General features: G+C 39.4%; 1 protein-coding gene across 1 annotated transcript in view; it reads right to left on the bottom strand.

The window, feature by feature from the left end:
* Positions 1 to 318: 318 nt before the first annotated feature.
* LOC104527444 (myomesin-1-like) overlaps positions 319 to 22,416 on the bottom strand; it is a gene marked incomplete at its 5' end in the record, with an annotated part of 28,473 nt that continues 6,375 nt past the window's right edge. The window contains 12 exons of the mRNA XM_010171164.2: positions 319 to 497; positions 1,512 to 1,695; positions 3,295 to 3,419; positions 3,799 to 3,855; positions 5,517 to 5,716; positions 7,779 to 7,920; positions 11,398 to 11,559; positions 12,139 to 12,303; positions 13,879 to 13,941; positions 14,086 to 14,174; positions 15,109 to 15,201; positions 19,203 to 19,360. Coding sequence (XP_010169466.2) covers positions 319 to 497; positions 1,512 to 1,695; positions 3,295 to 3,419; positions 3,799 to 3,855; positions 5,517 to 5,716; positions 7,779 to 7,920; positions 11,398 to 11,559; positions 12,139 to 12,303; positions 13,879 to 13,941; positions 14,086 to 14,174; positions 15,109 to 15,201; positions 19,203 to 19,360 — 1,617 coding nt within the window. The remainder of the gene's footprint in view (positions 498 to 1,511; positions 1,696 to 3,294; positions 3,420 to 3,798; positions 3,856 to 5,516; positions 5,717 to 7,778; positions 7,921 to 11,397; positions 11,560 to 12,138; positions 12,304 to 13,878; positions 13,942 to 14,085; positions 14,175 to 15,108; positions 15,202 to 19,202; positions 19,361 to 22,416) is intronic.

Raw genomic sequence — 22,416 nt, 5'->3', positions numbered from 1 at the left:
TTCCACGTTTGTAACTTCAGTCATTCCTCACTGTACTGTTTTTCATCAAACTGATAGGTTGTACAATAGCTAAAACTAGCCATGTTTCCTGCCCCTTGCCTAATTGTTTCTAATATAAGTTTGATTATAAATTCCTTTTGGACAGGCATCACATTTTGAAATATGTTTTTATAATTTCTTATGAACTTCACTTGCAAGAGTAATTCCAGCCTGAAGGCTACCACAGAGCAATTAACTCTGCTACTACTAATGGCTAGAAAGCACATATACCCAGTAAATAAAAATCTGGCAACTATATTTTCCATGCTTTAAAATCCATTACCTTGTGCCTTTTACTGGATTGTTGTTGCATGGTTCCCAGTGACCAGATCCAACTACACTTGACTCAATGTAGTACCCAACCAGCTCTTTGGCATCTGGGGGCTCTGTCCAAGTGACAACAACTGAGGTGTCTGTATTCCTAGTTGGCATAATACGGCCAGGAGCTTTGGGAATATCTGTGGGAAAGAAACAAAACTAAATTAGTGACCAGCCAGTCAAAATTTACAAACAAAATAGGAATGACATTCTATTCTTGATTATATTAGCACAACTAACACAGTTTTAACCTTCCAAAACTCCTCTGATTTCAATCAAGTAATCTGGGGCAACAGGACAGGATCAATAGGTTCAAGCCTTTGGTAGTTAGGTTCCTCACATCCCCATTGCTTATGGTTATGGGCATTTCCTTCAAGTCAGATTTAGTTCATTCCCTTGTGCTGAACATCTGCACCACAGATGTGTTTTGGAGTTTTCTAAAAGGGAAAATGTGTTGGGTGCACACTGAAGGATTTTGCGCAGCCCACAGAACAAGTCAGAAACAAATGCCCCTGTTAGGTAGCAAAATGCATCTAAAATGTTTTTCAAGAAGGGCTGTTTTACTCTTCTTAAAGAATGTAATTTGTGTGCATGAAACTGCTCTGATAATTTAACCAATATGACGTAGAAACAATTTGGGAACTGGATTCAAATCTGCATTGCCATTTGGAAACAAATTGCTAATGTAGACATAGCTATTGATGCTTGACTGTGGTGAGCATCTTGGCTTTTCTTCCAGTGGAAATAGTCTCTGCATTCATGTAAGTATTAGATTCTTCACTTTTGTTTAATTTGGCAAACAAGGAAGGTTAAACTCTGCTGATGTCTGGGCTTATTTTCAATAAAGACTCTAAGTGAAACAAAACATTTTTGTACTTCCTTGAGTTTTCATTTTCTTTCACTATTTGCAGCCTTTGCAGTTCTTGGCATCGCTATTTGCAGCTTAATTCCCTTGGTTTGTGTCTGTCATTTGACTAAACATTAAAGGTTCAACAACCCAAACCAAAATTATTTTAGCTAAAGGGAATAAATCACTGACTACTCTTCATACTTGAATTATTTACTGTGCACTATCTGTCTTCAGACAAAAGAATTACATCATAAACTGAAAAGATACCATGAAGGTAATTTAGTACATACGTCCACACACTTACCTAGTTTGTCATCCACCACAGTGGCTTCAGTTGCTTCTGAAGGCTCACCAATTCCAGCTGAATTGCAACAGCGAACTCGGAAGCAGTACGATTTGCCTTCAGCCAAATCAAAAACTGCAAAGCGAGGAGACTTCACAGGGATCTCAGTGTTCACCCTTTGCCAGTCCTCTGTGCCAGCCACGCACTGCAGTCAAACCCAGAAACTGCATTTGGAACAAGTGTCTCTGAAAGTTGAATGTCTAACCTGACAAGACTTTCTACATTGACCACCACATCCATGTCTGCTATGGAGAAGAGGGAGTCACGTTCTTTTTTTGGGCCTTTCCACAGAATAAGTGTATTTCAAAGCTTATTAATCTGCCAGATGTCCACCCACACCATAAAATGTACATAAAAGCTTACTGGTTTTAATATATCAAAGCTAAACTTCTCTCCACTACAAGGAAGTGATGTTATCATTAACTGCATCCAGTTCTGGACCACTTTCAAAATAAGTTATGCAGACATCCAACACCTTCCAAAGAACAAAACTCTAACACTACTGCATTGCTTCTAGGTGCTCTTGTGCCACTTTTGAGAGTATTTTTGGAGTGGCTTCCAGAATTAATTAGGATCTGACCTTAATTTTCCAGAAAAAAACCCAAACCAACAAACATGTGGAATTAATTTGTGAATTGTTTTTATTTCTGAGGCTAGAAGCTCCACATACCATGATGACTTATACCATTGATATTAGTGATTAATTTTTGTCTATGATTTACATTGAGGATAATTTCAAGTAATGTGTCCTGGTTTCTGAGGGATTTCAAATTCTCAGGAAAAAATTTCCTGACTATGTGGTATTATTGCTCAGTAAGTGGCATGCAATAAGTTATTAAAAAGCTTTCTTATATGGAAACTCAAAATTTATATAATAACCTTCTCTAAGTCTGTTGCTAAGTGAAACTCACTTATTTAGACCAGATTTCATAAGAGAGCTGAAAAACTCATAATGGGAAGATATTTATGTCTCCCATTATGACATTTTTAGACCAACAGGGAAAGCATTGATAAAAAAGTGTGTGAGTCATGAGATATGAGTAAAAAGGGTGATGTTGGGAAGAATTTTCTAGGCTAGCAGCCATGCAAAAAAAAATCTCAGAAAAGCAGGACACTGAAATTAAAACTGATTCTGTTCTACAAAAGAAATTTTGCCATCTTTGCTGAGTTGATGAAGCAAATGGAAAGTTAATGTAGAGGATAAATATGAAAAGGCAGCTGGAGGAGAAAGTGCTGATGCCAAGAAACTCTTGCAGAATACCTCCGTCTGAGATGTTAACAATCTGTCTCACTAGACAAGTTTCATTTATACAAATTTTATTTTATATATATATATATACACATCTACATATATATATACACACACATATACATATATATATACACACACACACACACACATACATATATATATAAAACACCATGTGACTTTGCTCTGTGTTTTCTCATTATAGAGGGAGTTTGTCAGCCTGTCTACTCCAGGGTAGGCCAATGGCATGGTTCATAAAAGGATATTACAGCATGTGACACGTTCTGCATCTACTTTCCTATTTCTCATCTTTCTTTTCTTCCCAGTTTATCTTAATCTACAGCAACAGTTATCTTGATAAAGTATACAAGTTCTAGTCCGGGCTCTAGTCTGAAAGTCTCAGGTGGAAATTGATGTTAACTAAAAGTCCAGAAGATATGGCAAAACAAATGTAAATAATTGCCACAACAGGATTCAGATTTTTTCCAATTTTACCTTTTCCACAAAGTACATGATACCCTCATGGCCTCGCTGTCCAGGAGGTTTCCAGCTAAGCACAACATAGTTCTTGGTGGCTTCAATAACTTGGAGGTCTGTAGGCGGACCAGGAACAACACCCTCTGAAGAACAGGGGAGGAGAATAGGAAAGGGAATTGGGATTTAATTCCTTCATATTTGTATCAGAATTAATGTTGTAATTAAAGTATAGAAGGAGTATTAATATACCTTGGCACCTGATATTTTTTTAAATGTAGAGTTAAAAGTCTTCTAAACATTGGTTTTAAATTTCCTTCTTTTAACTCTAAGTATGTTTATTTGTTAGGTCCTGAATAATTAAACCTCACCTCAACAATCAGGTTGGGAGTTATTCAATGTCAAATGACTCTCAGAACAACAAACTTTGGGTGCATGCCGAAGTCCACTGAACTCACTGGGAGTTTTCCCAATTACTCAGTCAGCTTCACATTAGATTTTTGTAGGCAAAAGGGACGGGTTTACCTGCAGGTTCTTCCTCAGTGACAATGATCTGTCCAGTCCAGGGAGCAGAAGGGTGACCTGAAACAGATGTCAGAGGTGTCACAGACATGGGAGACTTCAGGGACTTTTGAAATAATGAGAAAACCACTCTTTTCATGGTTCAAAATGAACGTTTTCAAGATTCATGTGAGCTCCATTTTTGGTCACTGCTCTGACTGTTGCTCACGTAGCCAGCTAGTTACCCAAGCTAGTTGTAGGCTGACTGGCTTGAATATTCAGAGCAGCTCAGCAATCAATATAGCTAGAAAATTTAATCCACTGAAATATTTATTCCTTCCTGAAATGTCACTGAAGTCACCTAGGTGACAAGCAGAGGTATTTGGCTCACTCAGCTCATCATTTTCAGAGAATTAACTTCAACTTTATTTTCCATACTCTACTAATTTGGTTTAACAGCTCACGCATTAAAGACATTAATTCCTGCAGGCTGCACTTTGTCTCTTTTTAGCCACTTTCCCTCACATTACCAGTTTTCAAATCATGGGTCACAGTCACAAACAGAAATGGCTCAGCATGACTCAACATGTCCACTTGATATCATTTGGGTGGCTCTCTCAGCATCTCTATATTATCATATTATTGCAGTTATGCATTGAGCTATTAACCAGGTCAGTGCACTTTCAGGTATAATTTTTGCAAATGTTGTACTCTACCTCCACGTGCTTCACCTTATGTGGCTGATCTGTTTTGGAAATGTGAACAGAGAGGGAGTAGGTGGGGAGAAAAGAGGATCATTAGGGAATGAGAAGAGGAGATACAACAGGAACAGGCCAGCAAGACCATACTTCATCTCCTGAGACAGTTTACACACTTCCTGTTGAGAAGAAGAGGTCTCTGCTAGACTTCGGTTTTCACGTGTCTGCCTGGGCACAATGTTTCCTGGCAATGTCAAACCTCCTTCCTCCAGCTTTTTGTTTTTATTTGGAATGGGAACCTTGATCATCTGACTGCAGTCTGTAGCTTCCAGCACTATATACAGTAAGACACACAAGCTGCAGCCATGGGAGCCCTGTAGCTTTGCTTATAATACCCCTTCACATTGGACCATTTGAAATAGTAAAACTTCAGAAACAAATAGAAATAATTAGATTTTAGGCACATGATTTTGGCATATGGGTAAGAGGTAGATTTGGAAGCAAAACGTCTGGTACATTGCCAGGCCACAGGAAATATATCCTTGACTTGTAAAATGTTAACTTTAAAGCAGAAAGCTTGGGATCAGTTATCTATTGGGCTACCCTGGTATTGTGCTGAAGTTACTGCAAGACTGATCATCCAGTGAGCACAGAATCAGCCACCCTTGCCTGTGGCACAGAGTGAAACTATTCACAGGATCTGCTCAGCTTTTTTGTTGGCTGAACAAAAGCAAGTCTCTTTAGGTAATTAACTCCCCTGCACCTTGTCCTCCCTTCCTGTAAGCAAGCATAACACCACAGCCAGCCAAAGCCGTTTGAGCAGATAAAGCACTTTGTGCAAAGAGCACTGAGATTATTTCTTTTCAGCAAAGCTGTCTCCAAAGAATATTTTGGTTTTGCATTGCTCCCTCTAGTGGGAATTTCGAAGGTTTATGAGCACATAGTCCTGCCTTTTGCTTTTTTGCTTTTTTTTTTTTTTTTTTTAAATCGAATGAGTTGTGACTTCTTAAATCTCTCAGATAACCTGCAAAAAGCACATCTTACTCCTAAGCCTGGCTCTGTCAGCAGGATCCAGAGCAGCCACAGGCTCTGACACCCGGGATGGTAGGCTAACGCCAGCTTTGTTCACAGCTCGGACTCGGAAAATGTAGGAACGGCCTTCAATCAGACCAGTGACGGGAAAACGAGCAAACTTCACGGGAGTCTCATTGCACTGGGTCCAGTGGGTGGTCCCAACTTCACACCTGAAAAATACAAACAACAAGAGCAGTGCTGGGAAGGGAAAAATGCAAACTCGGGGCACCCACCTCCCCTTTACAGCTTCACCATCTGTTCGTGTTCATCGGCTGGACCATCCAAGTTTCCTCAGGAGTGTTATATACAGGTGACACCAAAGCAGCTGCACCAAGAGATCAGGGCTGAAGTACCATCTGGGTTTGCACGAAATCCCTCCCAACTGCACCCCTTCTTTCCTGAACTGAGGAAGCGACACAAGCAGAACTCACTTCAGTGCTTAAACCCTCTGAAGCATGCTCGGGGTGCCTAAGGAGTGTCTTCTGCAGAAGGTGACTAGTTCATCTTTCATGCACAGTGCTCCACTGTGTATCCCACAAAATGGTGGGCTTCATGGGGAGTGGAGACCTCCGTTGTGAGTTCTGTGATCAGCCCAGCACACAGATGGCTGTGAGTGGGGTGAAAGTCAGGCACTCAGCTGGACCCTGCTTCAAACACCACTGCCAAGGGAGCCTTCGGCACAGTGGCTGCAGCCACGGCAAGGGCAAGTCCCGGTGGGGTGCTGCTGGTCCCTCTGCTGCAAAGTCTGGCAGGAGACTGGTTTCTGGCAGAAGGAAGAGATAACCAGCAGCAGGGAGGGACCACAGTGATTTTGTCTCAAGGAGCCAGGAGGAGCCCATGCGGATGGCTTCCCAGTATCCAGCAAGATGGCCAAGGAAACACAAACTGTTAGTTTGAGTAAGACTTTTTATTGCTACTGTGATATCTGCTGAACTCTATGTTACAGTGCCTGACCAGATTTCTTGGTAGAGGCAAGCATCTCTTTTCTGGGAATTGTTACTCTCTTGCTCCAGGTGGTTTTGTGGTTCTGGTTTCTGAATGCCTGAGCATTGCCTCTGGCTGAATATTTGGGTGCCTAAATACCTTCAGTGGGATCAAATACTGGAGAGCAGCAACACTGCTTTGAATTTAGGAGCAAATGTAGAATAAAGGAGTGAACGCAAGAGAAAAAGCAAAATGCCATTTGTCTTGAAGTTATTCTCAGTGCTAATATCCCTCAATAGCATAGTTTTAAAATGAGATATTATTTTTAACAATTTAGTCCTGTCTTTTGTTTAGGATTTTTCAATGAATATTAAAGAGCTGTAGCTTAAACCTAGCACTACCTAGTTACAGCAGCGATGGGCACTTGTAAGTTATCGAACTAGAAAAATTATATTTGATTTGAATGTACTGATGTTACTTGTTTCACAAAGCAATGTCCTCTTTTTACACATATATAACTTAGGTATATACAATGGCATAATATAGCAGCATGCTATGTATATCAAAATAGATATAAAAAGTATGTTTGGGGTTTTTTTACATGCATCTGAATAAGGCCATGGGAACTCCATATTACTGATGATGTATTCTGTTACTGAAATTCAAACAAATATTACCAGCTATGAATATTTCATTGCAAGTCTCAAATTACAGACTGAATTTCTTAAATCCTGATGTTCTGGAGTCCTGCCTCTGTGTCCTGGTTTCATATTCAGTTTTCATATTTAAAAAAATTATTTCCAATTCTTATTGTTGCAGAGAAAACCACATAAGCGTGATCTGCATGAAGCTTGTGAATCTAAGACCTTGGAAAACAACAGTACGTAAAATAAATCCAACTCCCTTTGAGGTAATATTTTGCTTTCTGGTACATGGTAACTATTTGGAAAGTGGCAGGAGAACACTGGTGCAGAAGGAGCCACAGCTGCCTGATGAAGGAGCTGATCTTGTAAGCTACCAACGTGCAAGGTCCCAAGGCCTCTCAAGCCTTGAGGAAGCAGTGAGGGCTGAGCTATGTAGTATCTCGCAGAATCCTTTGTGTGCATTTAAATGAAGCAGGACTTGATTATTGACATGAAAGTTAGATCAGGCCCAGCCAATCTAAATAATAGTAATTTTCTTCTGGCCAACAACAAGAATGAAAATAACAACGACCATTTTATCTCATGCTTTTCAATATACTACTAGGGTTTTTTTGAGTTAAAATAAGCAGCAATACAAATTCTCCAGTCCAGCATGCTCACTGACCTGTCAATGAAATACCCGAGGATGGGGTTTCCTCCATCAACAGCGGGTTGTTTCCAGGAGACAATGACATAATCTTTGTTTGCATCTAAGCACTGCACATCCAGTGGTGCACCAGGGGCTCCAGGGATTTCAGCATCAGCATCTATGAGGATGGAGACATAAGTTTCCAAATGTGAACCACAGTTCTTTCACAATTATTAATCTTTAAGGACTGAACTCAGTTCCTACTGAGCCAAAAAAAGGAAGTTCCATTACTGGATTCAAAAAGTATTTGTTTTTATATTGCCAGTGTTTTCCTAAGTTTTGGTGTTCTCTTTGCCACATTTACAAATGCTTAATATGCTACAGCATACTGTAAATGTAATTCACCTAGGCATTTTAAATAAAATTAATAACATGCATTCTGGTTAGGCAGCTGCCAGAGACACGGCTGAACTAAAACCTTTGTCAGACTACATAGTTACCTGTTATTCTACTCAGGAAAAGAGGCTAATATCTTGCCTTACAGCCAGGCAATACCTCAATTAAAAGTATTCACCCATTGCATATACAACACTGAATTAAATATCTTATCTCCACGCATAGTCCTTCATTGTTTGGTTTTGGTTAGCTGTGAACTGCAAAGTTATCAAAACCTTTTGAAGTTTAATTCTATTACACAGACATTATCATTGTGGAATATAGCCTTCATAAAGATGAGCATATTGTTCCTTTCAAGTGTTTATCACAAATCTGAGACTGCTGGTGTCAAAGAGCCTTGACTGCAGCCTCAGCTTCTGGACATATCTTATCTAAAGCTTTAAAAAACAGAGCACAGTGCTGGACACTGGGGAATTTTACTGTTTATGCAGTCAGAGTCTGATTTGTGAGACAGGGTAATTTTCATGTAGAGAAAAAAACACCCTTGCAGGAAGATTGTATGAAAGACTTTCAAAGAAGAGAGGTTGTTTCTCTGCATAATAACACCAATTTGTACAATTGCAGGTAGCATTTTTCAAGCCCGCTACTTCAAAAGAAGACCTGACTTAGACAAAAAAGATGAATATACCTGAAGAAAAAAATATTTTGCTAATAAATACTATTCATACATTCCATTTAAACCCCAGTCTTCTTAAAAAGAAGTTTGATGTTTCAAGGCACTACAGGACTTTGTATTACAATATACAGTAACCCATATTTTTTATGCTTTTTGCTTTCAGAAAAAAATGCCTTCTAAGAGTATTTAACATGCTTCATTAAGGAAAATGGAGGAAAAAAACCCCACACTTTACACTGTTTCTTTTCTTATAGGCAGAATAGCATCACATGGAGCTTTTGAAACTGCGCCCAAGTTACTGAGTCCAGGTTCTAATTACAACTGACTCGATGCCTTTTTAAAAATGATAACATACAGAGTAAGCAATCCACTTAACAAAATAATAAGAACATTAAGGGTAATAACAATGTCTTCAGTGACCTCCATATGAAAGGTTTTGATTGCCCTTATTTACCACTTGACTAACATGAGACACCCCAGTTTCTTTCCAAGACAGACTGAGAAATAGCTGCATAACCAGAATTGCTGACCAGCCTCGGGGATGCCTAGGATTTCAGCCCTGACAGCTTGCCGACAAATGCAGACCTGTAGCCATGGCAGAAGAATCACACATGCTCTCAAAGTCCCTCTAAAGACCCCACGTTATGAGCCTGATTAGTGCATTGTTCCTTCCCACCAATACACAAGAAGTTCTACACATGACAGAGAAAGGCAACTGCTTGTGCTTAAATAGCACAGCTTGCCATTTATAGCAAATTTCCCGTCAATTTAGGAGGAACAGAGAGGAATATACCAGCCAACTGAGACAGTGGGGACCATTTAAGTAGGAATGTAGAATATAATCAATCTAATTAGCATTTGGCAAACACACTGACTGGCTAGTAAGATACTCCTGTGAGTGGGAGTGGGCTTGCAGTCAGGTCATACTTGCATTTCTAGAAGATGTAACAGGAACGAGGGTGATCATTTACTTATATGGCAGCACAATTTAAAACAAAGCAAGAAAGACAAGTCCTATTTTTTGTCATAGATGCTCATTTCAGTAGACTCTTTCTTCAGGTGATGAAAACATCTGCTTCAGTCATATTTTCTGAGCAGGCTGTTATCTCACATAGCTCTGCTGGACTTGGCAACACAGTGCCATTCTGGGCAGGGTCTCAGAGCCAAGAATTTCCAGAGCCTTTTGAATTAGCACTTCATGCTTCAGCTGCTTTTAGCAGCTGGGACAGATATAAAATCAGCACGCAACCTGATAGCTATGGCTCCATTTAAAGAAATATTTCTCTAATAGAAATTCAAAGAATTTTTTCATGGTACAAGCAAACAAAGCCTAGAGAAACTACATTTTAATTCTACACTTCGCTGCTTTACTTTAGAGAATCACAGAATGGTTGAGATTAGCAAATAACTCCAGAGATCACTTAGTCCACCCCTGGCTCAAAAGAGGGTCAGCTAGAGCTGGTTGCCCAGGACCATGTCAAATCAAGTATTGGATATCTCCAAGAATGGAGACTCCACAGCCTGTCTTGATAACCTGTTCCAGTGTTCAACCACCCTTGCAGTAAAAAAAGTGTTTTCTTACATTTAAATGAGCTTTCGCATATTTTATGTCCATTGCCTCTTGTCCTGGCACTGAGCACCACTGAAAAGAGCCTGGTTCTATCTTCTTTACTGCCCTCTATCAGGTATTTATACACCTGGATAAACTCCTCCTAAGCCCTCTCTTCTCCAGGCTGAACAGGTCCAGCTCTCTCAGCCTTTCCTCATATGAAAGATGCTCCAAGCCCTTAATCACCTTCACAGCCCTTTGCTAGACTCACTCTAGTGAGTCCATGTCTCTCTTTTACTGGGGAGCCCAAGATTGGACCCTGAACTCCAAATAAGTCTCACTAGTGCTGAGTAGAGGGGAAGGACCATATTCTCAACCTGCTGGCAATGCTCTTCTTAATGCAGTCCAGGATGCTGCTGTTCTTCTTTGTGACAAGGGCACATTGCTGTCTCATGTTCACCTTGGTGTCCACCAGGACCCTCAGGGTCTTTCCTGAAAACCAGCTTTCCAGCCAGTAAAGTCCCCAGCCTGTGTTGGTGAATGAGGTTATTATTCCCCAGGTGTAGATCTTTGTGTTTCCCTTCCACTGCATTTTTTCCTGCATTATGCATTAGACAGAACCCCTCAAATGGCGCACAAAATCTTTATCAAAACAGTGCAGTTTAGCTAGCAGTAAGATGGTTACAAAAATACATTTTTAAGTTGTTATGTACATTTTTCCTCTTTATGACTTATGTTCAGTCCTCTTCACAGCCTGAAACTGAGAAAGAGTAGTGAAGTTACATCAATACCATAAATTTCCTCCTCAGAATGCCAGTCTTGTTTAGAAGTCTTCCAGCACGTGATGCCAAAGCTTGAGGTATGCATTTAATTTTTCCAAAGATAACAACTGGAAGCTATATTGCTAGAATCTATTAATAGAAAATAATTCTTCTCTTTCTATTGGAGAAAAAGGACCTAAAATTGCTGAGACTGATTTTACCAGTGTTCTTCTAATTTCTCTGGTGAGTTTCATTCATAAGACAATATCCTACCTTGAACAAAGACATAATTACTGTACTCTTCATAGTAGTCTCCCATGATCACTCGTAGAGTGTAAAGACCTTCATCTTCTTTGTTTGCATGAGTCAGTGTTAATGAAGCTTGCTCCCCAGTCCAGTGCATCTGGACCCATTTGGATGGTGTAATAAGAACACCTAGAAATTAGAGAATTTCATTATGAGAACTAGTTGGAACTACTGAGGAAAAGATCCTGAATATGGGGTATAGGTAGACTGGAAATACACAAGAGTCCATTCTTATTATGCAACTTTCAGTCTTCAAAGACAATCATAAATTACAGCTAATTCTACTCACATGTCAATTTTGTCATAATTTTCAAAGTGTAACTTCAGAGAGCAACAGCTTATCAGCTGAACCAAAACATTTGTGCAACTACTTAGGAAATGCCTTGGCATATAAATAAATAGTAAAACCTATGTGGGCTATGTAGGTGGGCCACATAGATGTTGGAGATGATAAAAGTGCTTCTAATTTAATTTTTTTTTAAGAAATAAAACATCCCTAGAAAATATTTTCACAGTTCTTTATCTGTTTTCTAACTGTGGTTCCATTTCAAAATGCTAAATTTTGAAAAACCTTTAATTGAAAAAGAGAAAATATTACTGTTTAGAAATCTGAGAAAGTGATGACCAAATCATAATGTTCACATATGTCAAAATAAGTTAGGATTTACGTGAAAGAAGTTTATATTTCTTCTTGTCAAACATTCTCACCATTTCTGTACCATTCAATGTCTGGTTTGAAGCGCTTGATATCAGGACTGATGACAACTGTGCAGCCCAGACTCATCGTCTCTCCTTCTCTCCCAAAGGCTACATCAAACTTGTCAACAAAGCTGATTTCAAACCTGGAAGCATAGCCATGAGGGGTAACGCCAACTGTATAAGGGAAAAAAAAATCTGGTTGTTTACTTCTTCTTCCCTTTTGTGGTGAGAGAGTAAGCAAAAGTACCCAATGATTATGAACACAAGCTCGGGTAAATTTTAAGATATAAATAGAAGCAATATATCTTCAGCAATCATATTCAGAGGTAATTGCAGTGTCAAATAATCCAAGCCCTCACTATCACAGAGAATCAACTATTTCTTTATTCATACAACTCTGGTTCCTACAGGTAGTTCAGGGAGAGGCTACTGTAGAATTTAATTCCAGAACTTTCAAAGTTTCAGATCCAGTATTTTATCATAAGGTTCGTTTTATAACTTGAACTGATTTCTATTTATGATTAATGATTTGTTCAGGTCAAGCTGATCTTTAGCTTATATGGCTCTTGTCTTTCCCTGTTCTAACTCCTTGCTCCATCTCAGGGCAGTCATGTGTCCACTGAACCTTCATTTTTATAAGCTAAATAAGCCTTTTATTGGGGGGGTGGGTCTTAATATAAAATGAGCTCTACATTCCCTCAGGCATTCAAGTAGCCTGTTTCTGTACTTGTTCCTGAATTTACCTTTTCTGATGTTGTGTGACCCGAGTTAGGCAGTATTCCAGACAGAATATCCTAGGTGTCCTAACTATCTTACACTTGTGATGCACATGCAAGGTACAGGGGCTTCCATATTTCTTTTGAAAACAGCTCAGCTGATAAAACCTAGGGTCACATTATCCTTTTACACAACTGCCCTACACTGGTAGATCACAGTCTTCCTGCGATCAGTGAATATATCCAGGTTGTCATCTTCCATTACCGAGTGTTAAATCCCAAAGTATATTAGAAACTTGTGGCCTTGCATTTTGTAATGTGGTGTGAAATCTTGTTTCTATTATTTCAGAGCTTCAGTATATAAATTACATCTAGTATGCTTTTGCAGCAGATCTCTCATTCTATTTGTGCTGCTACAATCAAAGAAATGTCTGTAAGTCTCATCTGTCAAGCCTTCCATGCACAGGAGCTCTAGGGTACTTCACACACATTGCATATCTGGGTGACTTGTCTTAACATTTCTCATCATGGAAGTATCCATGCAATACTGCAAATCACATCAAAACATGAGGGTCTCAGGTAAAAGAAACTACAATTTTTACCTTGATGTATCAAAACCAAAATTGGATTCTGGCTATCAGTTATTTTCTACCCATTTTTGCAACACATGGAGTTGCATAGCTGCACAATTAAGTCAACTACTCTACTTAGGCACATGCACCCCCAAGCTTTGTTCCAGACCATGTTTTACATATTGCAAGACATGAAGTATCTCTGTCTTTAACAGATTTGATCCTGCAGCCAAGGGCAATATTAAAAGGATGTTTCTTATATAAGCAAATAGCCACAGACCCAGAAGGCAATACCATTTTCCCCTATGGGTCAAGCTAACACCAACTGAAATTGTAGAACTCAATACCTTTGTAAATCAGACTTGCTTCCTTTCTAAATAATGTTACAAAATATTCTGCATAGTCATTTGTCATGATGTCATAACTGTAAATGCATGTGTCAAACATATATTGCAACTTACAGCCCACAGGCATGGAAGCAGTTCCAGCATACAAAAGACTTGCATCAATTTCTCCTTTGTACCCTAGACAGAAAAAGAGTAATTCCAGTCACTGTCATCAAGAGGTAAAGGCTCTCTGAGCCACAAAAATTAAATTGATAATATGCATCTTAAAAAACCAAAACAAACCAAAAAACAAACCACAAAGTAAGTATTTTGCAAACCTACTCTTTACCACAAGGGAAGCATAAGCTGAAATTTCTCCTTTAACATTCATAGCAGAGGCCCGATACTGAGCAGTGTCGTCAAAATCACATCTAGAATGATAGAAATTATTAGGCATGGCACCTGTTTACTCCTTGGCATACCCTATCCTATGTTTTAGATAAAAAAAATCCCCTCAGAAATCTATGTAAAATGTATAAATAAGAAAAAGCTTGGGAGACAGACACACTGAACACTGGACTGATTACAGCCATTAAGTTTTTCTCAATGCTAAAAATCCAGTGTTTGGAACACTGTCTTCAAATATCACTTGCAGATTTGAAATTGAGAATACAATGGAAGTAGGAAAAACTGTCTGATTATATTTATCTAAGTCATCTCTAAGTTATCTCTAATTTACTGTCTCCTGTGGAGAGATGCCTAATGTGGAAGCTGTAGAAATGGTAGATATCACAAAATATTTTCAAAGGGCACGTACTAGTACCTAAATTGTCAAATCTAGATTGTTGCTGATTGTCAAATTAGGTGATTAGGTCTCACATTTTCAATGTTTTTAAACGCAAAGTGACTGCAAAAATTTCCCATTTGGAGGACGAGTTTAATTGTTAAAGATCTTTCTTGTGTATTAAGTGAGGACATCTCATTTCTGTTCCACATTTCAGTAAGAACCAGGAACTTTGCTATATCTGCAAAACAGTTAACTCATATTTTTACCCTAAACTAGATTTTTCTCATGTTTAACTGTACTTATGCAGCAGACAAATGGAAAAATAATCACAAATGTCCCACACATTTCTGACTTACCCATAAATAGAATAATAATACAGATAAATTACTCAGGTAAATTGCATATGTTCTACTGAGGAAAACCAGAACTGCTTCAACATTTAGTAGACAACATTCACCTCAGCTGTACAAACTTGATTTGTCTTACATCCCCGAGAGATATGTTCACACTTTTCAGGTCTCAATCTATAGCAACATTTCAGCTTAGGCTATTTGTTAAATTATCTAGTATTCCCTTACGTGCTAATTTCCAGTGAGTGCAGCCCATATCGACTTTCAATGATATACTTGCCAGGGTGAGTCTGTACATCGATGGGCACATTGTTTTTGTACCTGTGGAAAAGCAAAGAAGCCCTATGTCACAAAGAGAAGTGTATAATCATACTTTAAAAGGTCAAGTGCTTGGTGTTTGAAATAGAATGTCAGTATCTGTATGTTTCTCCTGGATAAACCGTGGTCTAATTTCCGGGAAAGATATAACTAGGAGGAGCTTAACCTCTTTCTCTTTGACCTGCCCTAGGTAAATTTTATTTTCTAAATAAAAGGAGAAAATACTATTGAACAGGGTGAAAATCAATTTATATTACCATGATTCAGGAATGCTTGTAAAGAAATCGAGTCATATGAGCAACATCTCAGAGTTTTGTTAATTGCAAACAATGAAAATTCTGTAGCATTCTTACCTACTAGGTATTGTACACATTTGTTTGGTTTCCATAATTAATCTACTTTTAAAATCTGCATAGTCACAAAAATTTCAGGTAGGAATTTAACTTTTTTTTTTTTTTTTTACTTGTATAGTTATTTTGTCAGAAGCCCCAATGCAAATAGGGTTAGACAGGTAAAAAAATTTGTCTTGATGGTAAAGTGTATTACCAAAAGGGATCTGGCAAAAACTGCTACCAAAAACTTTTCTGCCTTTTTAAGTACACATTTGGAGTGTTTTCTGTTACAGGTATGTCTTCAGGTAGGAAGAGTTTACTGTTCAAAATTCCCAGTAAGTAATTTGAAGGAATGAACCAGTACTGCTCAGTAGTGAGCTGGCACTGCTAATTTCAGGATTTATATAAACAGCTTGAGACTCACAGAGGGAGAATTCAGTGGTTCATGGGAGATTCTCCCTCACCAATTGTTGTATAAAAAGTCACTCATTCTGGACAACACATGGTGTAACCAAGTAAATGTTTGAGTGAATCCTGTCTTAAGTGAACACTATTATTATGGAACAAACTGGTGACAGGAATCTAATAAAAATAAACACTGAATTGTGTTCACTACATTTGGGATTGATATGAGGTCTATAAAGAAATAATGTTCCCTAAGATAAAGTCCTCCTTTAGCATAGCTTTCCCTCAGTTCTATAAGGTGCATATAAAAGGGAAGTCAAAATATAAATGATGATAGATAAAAGTATCTTAATCTCTTACTTTGATGTAGCTTAAATAAACTTTTCTCTTCATAAGTCACAACAGATATCCAGCCAAAGAGCTTTGCTTCTTCATTTTGGATTTTAAAGGTCAGTTTCTCTCATGATTTTCAATCAGGAAAGGGAACTGCTCTGCTGTCAGTGGCATGCCCCACCTCATCAAACAAGTCAGTAATAAGCTATTTTATTTTTACCAAGACTATTATTACTGTAATATGTCTCAAGATGAAGCTATATCTGCAATAAATCTGAAAATTGCCTTTCAACAATTTCAGTGTTGTGGAATAAAGAATATTTCCCCGACTACAAATATTTGTGCACAGTAATATACTGGGATTTTTTCCAAATGCCAAAGTGAGCAAGTATCATAAACCCTAATGCTTTTCATCCTAATCTTCCTTTCAGCAAGACATCTATGAAAAGAGGCCCAATGCAGGGCAAACCCCTCTATTCTAGACTTCAAACAGTTGCAGAGATGCTTTATCTCATTACAGGTCTCCTACTGCATTATCCTGACTTACAACAAAGAATAATACATGGGTCCACTAAGGGTAAATCCATTTGCCACCACTCTTCACCTTATCTGTGCAATGGTGCCCCCCAGACTGATCTGCCTGGGAATATCTGGGCATCTTTATATTCCATGTAGTGTGTCAAATGGTTTAGAAGAAACAATAATGCCATCAGTTCCTAATATTTTTAGGAATATTAAATCCTGTGAAATAGGTCTTGACACAGTAATCACTTTTCTCCAAAGGGTTGGGTGACCCTGGGCTCCTGTTGGCAGCAAGGGCAGTCAGTAGCATGCAGTGCTGTGCATCAACAAGCTGAGTCAAGCAGCTGTAAGGAGACTGTCACTTCTCTTCGTTATCAGATTAGTAAAAAAGAATTGATTCAATTTTTTCTTATTTACATTAATCTATGGAAAAAATAAGGCTTGTGTTAGAAAGACCACTTGTTATTTCTGGAAACACAAATTCCGAAACAGCCAAGTCATTAGCTAATGTTGGACTGCTATCTCCCACTGTCATTATGAACTGATAGTTTATGCTTTCTGCTACTGGTGTCAAATGTCCTGGGTTTTCCATATGCTTTACCCAAGGGAATCAGAACAGCTGCATCACACAGTAAGGTTTTCTTTAGAGAAAGCTCATGAAGCTTTATGATATATCATGCACAGCATGAGAAGTTTTCCATTGCTTATACGAAGAATGAGTGTTGGGAATACACAACTCACATTTTGTTAGAAATGCTGAATGAGAACTGGCAGATCCAGGTCAGCAGTGTTCTGTATCTCAGAGCAAAGACACCTGCTGAAATGGCTGTGAACTCTTTTTTTCCATTAGTAGCCTGTGGCAAACTGAAATCCCTTTGGAATTCAGATGTATGGTAAAATGATGTATTAATTTCCACATCCACATTTAACGCTTAGATGAAAGGCTGGTTCATACAGACCAAAGGCAGACATCTGAAGGCTTGGTTTAACTATGTCAGGGTCCTGGGATAAGGTGAATCTCAATGAAAGTTAAAATGGCTCAGCTCTTGAATACTTGGTTAGGATTCAGGTTACAGAGCTGGATTACAGCCATAAGGATAGCTGACTATTCCTTATGTCCAGCTGAGACCAGATCTGAAGGGTTTGTCTGGAATCCTCTCTCAGAGGAATGTCAAAACAGGGCACTCGCAACCCTTACATGACAGGAAAAACGTGTCCGTGCAGAGCCTGGCTATCAATGGTCATTGTTTAAGAAGAGTAACCAAGTAACTTCATGGGCATCAGCTCTGGCCTGTGAATGTATCTCTTAGTAGCACTTTTTATTAAGACCTGAGATTAAGGTTTTTAAGGCCTAAATAAACACAGAGTCCATTAAGAAGTTCAAGTAGTAAATCACAAAATATGGGTATTACTTAACATCATGATATAGTAGATGTTTTCTGTTGTCTCCACAAATAGAATCCCCATAGGACTTATTCCTACTTAATGCTTAATGCTGAACATAGGCTAATTCTTTGTGCATTTAGTAAACTCATTCATATATTTTATATACACATTCTAGAATAATCTTTTAAATTAAATAATGACCATCAAATCTCATTATATATTTGAAAAAAGTTATTATCTATTATTTTAACAACTTGATGGTATCTGTGTAGCATGAAACAGATAAGAAAGATCACCTCAACAGATTATGAGACTGTAAAGTTTTACAAGTCACCCTTAATTAAGCCAAATCCAACTCCTGTTAGGGTAAACTTTAACCCAAGAGTCAAATTAGACGTTCAGCTATGACTAAGAGTATATTTTGGAGTTCTTGCAGTAAAGATTTAGTCCAAAGTCCATTCAAGTGAATACAAAGTTTCCAATTGACTCCAAAGCTTTCAGAAGATTTGGATAGTCCTGGATCTATCTGCAGTCTTTGACTTCAAATAATTATGTGTCTACTATGAATACCCTGCATCATGAGACTTCAGTTTCATGGAGATTCAGTAGAATAACTGCTCAGCAGCCAAGCAGGTAGTTCTCAACCAAAGCATGCTTTAACGATTCAGGATCATTAGTGGCATTTGGAGACTAAACAGAAGTATTTGGAAACCAGTATTGTAAGGATAGTACTGACAATAAATTAAACTGCATATAGCAAGAATATATTGGATGTATCTATGAAAAAAAACCAAAAAAACAAAAAAACTTATGTATTTTATTGTTGTTACACAAAGTATTATTTTATCTTTTAATATTTTGCTTTCTTTTTGTACAAGATGACTTGAAAGGTGTTTAACAGGCCTCTGTACCTGTTTTTTTTTTTTTAATTGAACTTGTATCTTTCCTGAAAAAATAACACCTTCACTGAGATGACTTCAGATATCGATTATATGCTGACTTTCAGTGATAGAGATACAAACTTACCAGGTAACACGGGGTGCTGGCCAGCCAGCCACGGAACAATGAAATTTGACATTTTGCTTTTCCCAGACAGTGTGAGAACGAGGCTCGATAATAAACTCAGGAGCATGTAAAAGTTTGTCTTGATTCAACTTTTTGTGGAATGCCTGAGTCTCTTCTAGCTGGAAAAGAAACATTTCATTATAAACTCCAGCGGATATAAGTGCAAACTGTTAATACACAAAAACCATATTTTTTAAAAAAAGTTGTAAAAAAAAGTGCAATTTTTCTTCAAAAATTCACATAGACATACTTAATGTATTTATCTCACCTGTACATAGAAAACAAACTTTTCATATTCAAGAAGTTCTCCTTCCAAAATAGCTAGATTCTATTTTACTCTTTTGCTTGTTTTTTTTTCCCTAAAGCTATTCTAAGTAAAATAATTTTCCACAATTCATGAAGTCATAGAATCATAGAATCATTTTGCTTGGAATAGACCTTTAAGACCATCAAGTCCAACCACCAACCTAACACTGCCAAGCCCACCACTAAACCATGTCCCTAAGCACCACATCTACACGTCTTTTAAACACCTCCAGGGATGGTGACTCCACCACTGCCCTGGGCAGCCTGTTCCAATACTCGACAACCCTTTCAGCGAAGACATTTTTCCTAATATGCAACCTAAACCTCCCCTGGTGCACCTTGAGGTCATTTCCTCTTGTCCTATTACTTGTTACCTGGGAGAAGAGACCAACACCTACCTCACTACAACCTCCTCTCAGGTAGTTGTAGAGACTGAAAAGGTCCCCCCTCAGCCTTGTCTTCTGCATACTAAACAACTCCAGCTCCCTCAGCCGCTCCTCATAAAACATCCTCTAGACCCTTCACCACCTTTGTTGCCATTCTTTGGGCACATTCCAGCACCTTAATGTCTCTCAGGTAGTGAGGGGCCCAGAACTGAACACAGTACTTGAGGTGCAGCCTCACCAGTGCTGAGTACAGGGGGAAAATCCCTTCCCTGGTCCTGCTGGCCACATTATTTCTGATACAAGCCAGGATGCCATTGGCCTTCTTGGCCACCTGGGCACACTGCTGGCTCATGTTCAGACAGCTATTGGCCAACACCCCCAGATCCTTTTCCACCAGGAAGCTTTCCAGCCACTCTTCCCCAGGCCTGTAGCGTTGCATGGGGTTGTTGTGACCCAAGTGCAGGACCCGGCACTCGACCTTGTTAAACCTCATACAGTTGGTTGCAGCCCATTGACCCAACCTGTCCAGATCCCTCTGCAGAGCCTTCCTACCCTCAAGTAGATCAATGCTCCTGCGCAACTTGGTGTCATCTGCAAACTTACTGAGGATGCACTCAATCTCCTTGTTCAGATCATTGATAAAGATATTAAACAGACCTGGCTCCAATACTGAGCCCTGGGGAACAGCACTTGTGACCAGCCGCCAGCTGGATTTAACTCCATTCACTGCAACTCTTTGGGCCCAGCCATCCAGCCAGTTTTTTACGTAGCAAAGAGTATGCCTGTCCAGCAGCCAGTTTCTGTAGAAGAATGATGTGGGAAATGGTGTCAAAGGCTTTACTAAAGTCCAGGTATACAACTTTCCCTCATCCACTAAGTGGGTCACCTTGTCATAGAAGGAGATCAGGTTAGTCAAGCAGGACCTGCCTTTCATAAACACATGGTGACTGGGCCTGATCACCTTGTTGTCCTGTATGTGCTGTGTGATGGCACTCAAGATTATCTGCTCGGTAACATTCCCCAGCACCAAGGTCAGAGTGACAGCCCTGTAGTTCCCCAGGTCCTCCTTCCAGCTCTTCTTGTAGATGGGTGGCAAATTTGCTAACTTCCAGCCCACTGGGACCTTCCCAGTTAGCCAGGACTGCTTATAAATGATGGAAAATGACTTGGTGAGCACTTCCGCCAGCTCCCTCACTACCCTTGGGTGGATCCCATCTGATCCCGTAGACGTGTGTGTCTAAGTGTTTATCTTGGAGAAGAGGAGACTGAGGGGTGACCTCACTAATGTTTATAAATATATAAAGGGTGAGTGTCACGAGGATGGAGCTAGACTCTTCTTGGTGACAACCAATGATAGGACAAGGGGCAATGGGTGTAAGCTGGAACACAGGAGGTTCTGCTTAAACTTCAGAAGAAACTTCTTTACAGTAAGGGTGACAGAGAACTGGAACAGGCTGCCCAGGGAGGTTGTGGAGTCTCCTTCTCTGGAGACATTCAAAACCCACCTGGACACCTTCCTGTGTGATCTCATTTAGGTTCCTGCCCCAGCAGGGGGATTGGACTAGATGATCTTTCAAAGTCCCTTCCAATCCCTAACATTCTGTGATTCTGTGATTCTGTGATTCTGTGAAGTGGTGTAGCAGGTAACTATTTCCCCTTGGATTATGAGGACTGCATTCTGCTCCCCATCTCAGTCTTCCAGCTCAGGGGGCTGGGCACCTGGAGAACAACTGGTCTTACCACTAAAGACTGAGGCAAAGAAGGCATTAAGGACCTTTTCATAATGTCAGCCTTTTCCTCTGTCACTATATTTCCCCCCACATCCAATAAAGGATGGAGATTCTCCTTAGCCCTCCTTTTGTTGTGATTGTATTTATACATTTATATATTTTTTAATGTCTTCTATGGCAGTAGCCAGACTAAGTTCCAGTTGGGCTTCAGCCCTTCTAATTTTCTCCCTGCATACCCTTGTGACATTCTTGTAGTCCTCCTGAGTAGCCTGCCCTTCTTCCAAAGGCCCTAAATTGTCTTTTTTTTTCCTGAGTTCCAGCCAAAGCTCTCTGTTCAGCCAGGCTGGTCTTCTTCCCCGCTGGCTCATCTTTCGGCACATGGGGACAGCCTGCTCCCGCACCTTTAAGATTTCCTTCTTGAGGAATGTCCAGCCTTCCTGGACTCCTTTTCCCTTCAGGACTGTCTCCCAAGGGACTCTGCCAACCAGACTCCTAAACAGGCCAAAGTCTTTCCTCTGAAAGTCCCAGGTAACAGTTCTGCTGTCCTCCCTTCTTCTACAAGAATCAAAAACTCAGTCATTTCATGATCACTATGCCCAAGACAGCCTCCAACTATCACATCACCCACAAGTCTTTTTGTTTTAATACAGAGTGAAAAATGAAATAGGACTGAAACTCAGTTGCCTTCTGTACTTTCGTTTTAATGCAAAATTGTGTACACCTGTATCATCTCTGACAGACCTGCTCTCCAAC

The sequence above is a fragment of the Antrostomus carolinensis genome, unplaced genomic scaffold, assembly GCF_000700745.2.
Source record: "Antrostomus carolinensis isolate BGI_N321 unplaced genomic scaffold, ASM70074v2 scaffold9127, whole genome shotgun sequence".
Taxonomy (NCBI): domain Eukaryota; kingdom Metazoa; phylum Chordata; class Aves; order Caprimulgiformes; family Caprimulgidae; genus Antrostomus; species Antrostomus carolinensis.
This window is presented reverse-complemented; position numbering and strand designations above follow the sequence as displayed.